The sequence below is a fragment of the Lycorma delicatula genome, chromosome 11 (assembly GCF_047948215.1).
Source record: "Lycorma delicatula isolate Av1 chromosome 11, ASM4794821v1, whole genome shotgun sequence".
In the NCBI taxonomy this organism is placed as follows: domain Eukaryota; kingdom Metazoa; phylum Arthropoda; class Insecta; order Hemiptera; family Fulgoridae; genus Lycorma; species Lycorma delicatula.
In genome coordinates, this window is record NC_134465.1 from 59929286 (window position 1) to 59937285 (window position 8000).

Consider the following 8000-nt stretch of genomic DNA (forward strand, 5'->3'; position numbering starts at 1 on the left):
TTAAGAATTCAATAACTTGCCTGACTTCATCACATGAAAAAACCCAATTCCTCCCTATCACTTGGATCTAGATGATCTAACTAAATATCTGTAAAAAATTTATGTATAATTTTATTGAAAATGTTGCAATATCCTGTAATTAATTAATAACTAATAAAAACAATCTTCTCATCTTATTAAGCTTAATATTATTATACAATTTTATATATTTTTTTTTTTTTTTGAATCCATGAACTTATCATCGGTTATAAAATATCAGTTACCATTTACCATCAATTATTTAATAATTATAAAATATTGTCTTAACTAACGCATAACCAAACCAATGTTAGATTTAAAAACTGATATTTGTCATAATCAGTTAAATATTGTTTAACGTTAAGCAGATGTTTACTGTTAAAACAGACATACTAATTTAAATAATTCATCATGTTCAAGATTTTACATGTTCATTCGTAAATGCATGTTAATGTTTACATTTTTTAATATAATATTTTCTAGATTATTCTTTAAATTTTGTTATACCTCCATTTATAATAAGGTGATCAGCCTCGTATGTTAATATAATTTTATCAGCATTAACTGATTAATAATTAGCCGTAAAACCTTTCTAAATCACTGTATTTACTGGAGAAACTTGATCCTACTACTGTGTTTTAATTTTTTTTTTTAATTTTTGATCTACTTTTTCTGCAATCTTAAGAATTATATAATTGCAGTAGAAGATCTAGAACTTGCTTATGTTACAGATTAAAAATTATTTTAATAATTTTTAAAAAAACTTTTTTAAAATCATTTAATTGATTTGGTGAAAGTTTTTTTACTAAAAACTTGATGAATTAATTGTGAGAAAGAAACTATCTACAGCTTCACCTGAGGTATAGTTCATCACTTTCTCAACAGAAATAAAAAAACAAATACATTGAATACAGTAGTTAATTAGTTAAACTACATGAAGCCTTTGTGAAACATACACCTGTTTTCACTCACTGAAAATATATATTTTGCAGCATCTGCTGGAAGGTAACCATTGTTCAATATGTTCGTACTTCATTCCAGTGAACCCTAAATTTTAAAAAACCTGAGAAGAAAGTATTGCATGACTTTTTAAATTGATTTAAAAGAGAATTGTTTAAAAATATTGAATAATAAAGTATAACTTTATTATAGTATAATAATATAGTTAAAGTATAATAAAAGTAATGAAAAGAATTGCTTCTCATTTTGGGTCTGAAATATAATGTAGTTGTCGTAACTACTTTAATTTTAATAGTCCTTTTATGATGAAGAAAAATAAAAAAAATTATTAATACTAAAAATTAAAAGAGCCAAAAAAAAAAATATTTTTTAGAAGTGGAGGATAAATTTTAAGAAAAGTCTTTCTAAAGACATTCATATATAGATAGGTTAAGATTAACAAATTTGCTTAAGTAAAGTTTTCTTTAAATCCAACCCCCTCTTCAATAAAATGCTAAATTAGAGGAAAACATTTCTTCATTTTAGATCCAAGGTCTGTAATTTAAAATAATTGTAAACTTTTCTTGAGCTCTGTATATGAAAATAAACTTTCAAAAAATTTTTAAACCTAAGGAAGATAGATTAAAAGAACAAAGTATATTTCAGTTTTAAGAAGTGGGCGGTGATGTTTTGAAAAGGTTTTTTGGATTATTTATAATAATAACTTTATTTTATTATTTATTGTAGGTAACAGATTTGCTTTAATAAAGTTTTTTCTAAAATATAGAAATCTAAATTGAAGAAAATCAAAATTGGTCGTTTGCGATGTCCCCCATCTCCTTAATGAATTTCAAAAAAATAATGTTCAGTGCCCCATATATAGAAATATTTGAGCCAAATTTGAAGAAAATCAGTTCAGTCAGTCCTGAGATATAAGGCCATAAGCAATGTGTGACACATGCATATATATATATATATACACACATGTATGTATGTTTTTTGAACTAGTTGGGCTCTAAAATGTAAAGATGTGGAATAAACCCAATACCCCATTTTTGACATGATCATTAATTAGCTATTACTAGCTCTATATTCACAGTGAAAATAAAAATAAATTTTTATTGTTTACTACTGATAATATAAATAAATTCTTCAATTAAAATAAACACAAAGAAAGTTAAATTTAAAAAATTATCTTTCATCCTAGAAATGATATATTTCTAGGGATTTTTTCCAAAATGAATGTAAATACTTAAATGGTGCAATTTAAAATTTGGTTCAAAAAAATGGTAAGATTCTGTTCCCATATTCTCTATCCCATTATACAAACACATTTTGCATAGTTAATAAACATTTTGTGTCCATTTTAGTACTGTCTCAGTATTCTGTTATTAATGTGTGAAAGGAAAATGCAGTAGATTATTTTAATAATACACTGTATTTCCCTTTATTTCCATATAAAAATATAATGAAGTAATAAATTTACCATTAGGTTGTCACAGCTGTATAAGTTGGCATTTTGTTAATAAGCAATATGAAATGATCAATTATCCTTATACCCAGATGTAATGAATTCATTCTTGAAAGTGACATTAATTGAAGCCTTACAAACAATGACAGCTGAACTTATTATTAACGGATTGCAATTCAGTTGTTATAGTAATGCATCACTGCTTAAAAATGAGTATGAGTACCAGTTTCAGCAAGATGGTCCAACAGCACATCCAGTGAATGATACTGTTTTAAGTAAGTTGTTCGAGAGAAAATAATTTCTCATTAGTTATGGTTACCTAGATTTATTTTAGGTTTTATCTACACCATATTTTTTTCTTTTGGTTTAGTTAAAAAAAAATATTTATTTAATTTATTCCCTCATCATATTGACTCAGTTACAGTCACATAATGATAAATGATTAACATATTATCATGCCTTTTCAGGCTCTGAACCTTGAATCTTTTGGATGAGAAGCAAGAGATACACTGCTCCAACACGAAGAACATTTGATATCAGATGATATCTTCTAACAGTGCAAGATTCATTAAAACGGTTGAAACCATTGATGAAATGTGTTTAGGCCTATATAGCTACAAATTGAGGAAATTTCTTACTTTTATTGTTAAATAGGTGGTAAAATTATTTTTATTTATCATTAAATGAAGAATTTAGAATTTTCAGCATATTTGTTGCATAACGTTTTTCTTACTCATGAAATAGAAATACGTATTTTTTTTTTTTTAGGTGAAGTTGGAAATGCTAGCAAGATGAATCTAGTACTACAGTTAATGGCTGGTGTTACTTTAGCCGGTTTGGCAGAAGGTATGGCGTTAGCAGATCGTGCCGGACTTCAACAAAAGGATGTCCTTGAAGTAATAGAGCTTACATCATTTGCATGTCCAACTATCCTTGATAAAGGAAAAGGTAAATGAAATTGAAATTTGTATCAGTTTTTGAATGCCAAGCCACTTTTATTACTATCTTAGTTCCCACCCTATGATCCAGTGAAAGGAATCTAAATGAGGAGATATAATGGACGTAGTGGATGTTCATTTTTTCTACTGAATAGAAGCAGTGTGTATGATGCTTCTGTGCTTCACATACACAGAAGAGATGCTTCTGTACAGAAAGGAAAGGAATGCATTAATTTTTGTTTTGTACTATTTATTCTACTCTTTTTTAAGTGCTTAGAAAAATTGTTGTTGTCCAACTCCGTATTGATCAAACCCCAAAGTAAAATTTTGACAAAAAATCTCATAAAAATTCCAGACCTGCTGGAATGTTGTGATTGTTCTAGAACGCTCATCTTATTTTAAACTATCCTTTTTTAAGTGTGATGAAGAGCAGGCTAATTTTAAGTTAGTTGTAGTCATTGCGATGTTTATGACAGTTCATGAGAGGAAAAATTACATCCCAAGAAAAGCCATAAAAATTAGTAGGCGTAAGGAGCTACTAAGGTTTGAAAATGAAAATGTAGATTTTGTAGCAGAAGAATTTTTACCTGAATCTTGAGGAGGTATCCTATCATCCAGGAAAAAATGGAAATTTTTTAAGATTCCTTGGCGATCCAGTTTTTCAGAGTGGGATTGCACTGGACTTCGATGCCCATTGTTCTAGTGTGAGTAAAACAATTAACTTTGTTATGGACAAGATTATTGTTAAACCAAATAGTTGGTTACAATTCTCACCGACAGAGCGAGAAATAAATGAGGTGAAGTTGCTATGACAAGAGACGTTTTACTATGCCAACAGTGATAGGCGCAATAGATTGCACACATAGAAATAAAGAAAGCACAGCGATACGAGGATGAATATATTAACTGTAAAGGGTATGACGGCCTTAATATACAAGCTACTTGTAAGTGTGGATGAAGTATTTACCAGTGTAAGCACTGAGTGGCCTGAAGTGTCCATGATGCCAGAATATGGCAGTGAAGCCCAGTTACATTTGTTATCTTGCAATACAATGGTTCAGCATGCTTGCTGGGGGACTCCGGGTATGGGATTTCACCCTGGTTTATAACATCATTCAAACCTCCTCGCAACACAGAACAGCAAAATTTTAATCATATTCACATCAAAGAAAGAGTCATCATAGAAAGATGTTTTAGGCAAATCAAGGAACACTTTGCAGTACTGGTGAATTGCATTCGAGTACCTGTTGAAGAAGCACCAAAAGTTGTTGTTGTTTTTGTTGTACTGTATTATTTAATGTAGCAAAACAATTAAATGACAGATTTGATTTTGAAAATAATGCGGTAGTAGAAGGCGACAATAAAAACGGTGAATGTAATGAACAGCAAAATGAAAATGAAAGAACATTCAAAAGTTAATTCAAAAGGACAAAAAACTAAAAATTCTTCCACCTCTTTGTTAGTTAATTCGTTAACACAAAACTTGAAGACCAAAATAAAAAAGAAAATGAATAAAAAAACGGGAAACAAAAAGATCAAACTTAAAGAATGGAAAAAATCTTTTTATTAATATTGGGTGAAAAAGAAAATGCAGTTTTCACCAAAGCATCCAGAAGTATTTCCATGTCAAAGACTATTGACAAAGTGGAGTGTGCCCTACCTCAAACTCTGAAGTAATGAAGTTGTAACTACACTAAAGTAGTTGTATCTTCATTTTATTCACACCAAAGATAGTTACAACTTAAAAAATTCTGTAATGATAGTGTCAGCTCCTTTTTATTCACTTTACCCAATAGTGCAAACTTTTTTATATTAATTTATACAAAAAAAAAAAATTTTACTTGTATGTAAAAATTCAACCAGTTTGGAAATTTTTTGTGAGGTTTAAAGCCTTTGTGAACTTGATTAACAGGCCCATAGATATATAACTGCCCTTTAGCTTATACATTGGCAGTGGCACCAAGATCTCTTGCTTTCCGTCAGTAGCATTGAACATATTAAGATTATACATGTAAAAAAATAATCATATTTCTTCCTCTTTATTAACAACTTATTTTAAAAACAGTATAATGTGAAAACAAACCAGTTAGGGCTGTAAAATCAAGAAAGGACATAAGGCATATTCTACAAATCATCCTGCAATATGTAGACATAACCTGTAATGTGTGGAATTTGTCATCCTGCATTGAGGGATAGTTAAATTTATTTATTTTTATTTTTTTCACTATATAAACAATTATGAACTGAATTAATGTAAGTTAATATGTTTTACTTATTATTTTCTATTTTCAACCATGTGTATTTGACCTGCAGTATTTTTTTTTTTAAATTACTTGATATGATACAATTTTTATTACAGTCCATTATCCAATGCCGATGAAAACTAGGTAGATCATAATTTGTTTAATCTGTAGTTTATTTTATGTTTATAGTTTTAAAATTTAGTTAATTTTTAATCCGGTAGATAGAAGGTAGTTTCTGATTATTTTACGTACAATCATCGTTTATATGTATTAATTAAAAACCTTTTTAAGCCCCTTACTAATAATGTTTTTTTATCATTAGTAAATAATATGCTAACTCACCTGTTGTTTTGTTATTAATTCAAAAGTCAATAAATTAATGTGTGAGGACCATTGATGCAATCATTTTAACATGTCATTTAGCAAAATACGAGTATAGTGCAATAAATTGTAACTGAGATTTATTTCATTCAAATTTTGACAAATTAGAGTATGCAGTAAGCAGTTAATAAGTTTATTTATACGATGAAAATAAAATTTAATAAAAAATTAATTGTTATAAAATTGATATATTTAGTCTTCCCTACTCAGTGTACATTGTTTCCCATTGAAAGAGTTTTATTAATTTGTATTGTTAATATATGTAAATGATTCTTATTTTTAAAAAATAATGTTTTTTATTATTATGTAAATATTTATTTTTTTTAATTTTAGCAATAATTGATGGTGTTTTTTCAACACATCATCCTTTGCAACATATGCAAAAAGATCTGAAATTATCATTAAGTCTTGGCGATCAATTAGAACAACCTTTGCCGTTAACTGCGACTGCAAATGAAGTATTTCTACATGCTAAACGACTCGGTTATGGGACACATGATGCATCAGCTGTTTATATTCGTGCACGATTTTAAAACAATTCAGGTTTAATAATAATACAAATAATTTATTTAAAAAAATGATTATGAGTAATAAATAAAACACAATTAGAGTGAATTAGTTATTGAAGGAAATTTATTAATATTGCCTTCTTTTATATTATAATATTATTATATATAATTCACTTATAAATATATATTTATAAATATGAAAAATATTTTTTTTAGTGGAAAAAAATCAGCGTATAAGTTAAATAATTAATTAATTAATTCTGAATTTAAAAAAGTAAAGTAATTAAAGATAATTGTCAGAATGTTAAAGGTTTAACTAACTTACTTTCACTTACAGATCGAGACAGAAATGTGAATGACATTTTTTTTTCATAATTAGTTATATGTATATTGAAAGTAAAAATGTTAATTTTACACTTAATTCCTCAGTATAATTTTTTTTCTTTTAATATACTCATCAAGTGTAGGAAAGCCACTTGCCAATGGATTTTTAATGTTCGTAATTTTTATTTATTATGATAATTTAATATATCATTGAATTTTAGACAAGAATTTTTAATTGTTTATATCTTTTTTTGTTGCATCTTCAGGTTGGTATCATTTATAAAGAATTAATTTTTGAAATATTTTTTCAATAAATTTAATAATTTTTAACTATGCATCAAGAGGATCTGTTATCAGATCCAAATATTTTCTGCACATTGATATAAGTGAGTGTTAGTAAATCTATTACTGATGAAAATAATTTTTGGTTGTCGATATACTTCTAATTTTCTGGATATCCTATTCTCGGACCAATTGATTCAGTTTCAACTGAAGAATGTTTTTCATAAGCTTGTTTACGATTTGTGAATAAAAATTGAGTAAAACCATGTTCAAATGGAACCAAAGACAATTATAATATACGTGAAAACAATTTAATTATTTGAGTATTTTATGAAATATGCAATTAAATATTTATTTTATTATGATAAAAATGAATTATTCAATTTGTGGTTAGGTTGATTTGAAACTTAACATTAAAAAAAAAAAATATTTTTTCTCCAATATTACGTATTATTAATGAATTTTATATATATTAAAAAAATTAAATATATAAAAAACACACCAGAAAAACTAATAACTTTTTAAATGACAAGCCGTTAAACATTAATATAGCATGTTATTAATGGCTTCAATAACAAAATACTAGATAATACATTTTATTAATGTTATCTTTTTGTATTCTTTAGATAATCAGTTGAATAGTTTACATTACAAAATACACGCTATATATTATTTTACTTATAATTATAACCTTTTTCAGGTTATCTGTTCTGGTACTTGAAAAAGCATATAATTATTAAAAAAAAAATATATATATATGTATATATACTATAAAATAATAAATGTTCCATTAGTTCTCTAACAAATTTATAAAGATGATAATAATTACAATATTATCTTGTTTTGTTTGTTTTTTTTATGTTCTTTCTTAGGTTTTTTATTTAGATAAGATTTC

General features: G+C 26.7%; 1 protein-coding gene across 1 annotated transcript in view; it reads left to right on the forward strand.

The window, feature by feature from the left end:
• Ndf (Nucleosome-destabilizing factor) overlaps positions 1–7757 on the forward strand; it is a 222280-nt gene extending 214523 nt beyond the window's left edge. The window contains exons 11-12 of the mRNA XM_075379169.1: positions 3197–3376; positions 6324–7757. Of these exons, the coding sequence (XP_075235284.1) occupies positions 3197–3376; positions 6324–6523 (380 nt within the window). The 3' untranslated portion in view covers positions 6524–7757. The remainder of the gene's footprint in view (positions 1–3196; positions 3377–6323) is intronic.
• The last annotated feature ends 243 nt before the right edge of the window (positions 7758–8000 follow it).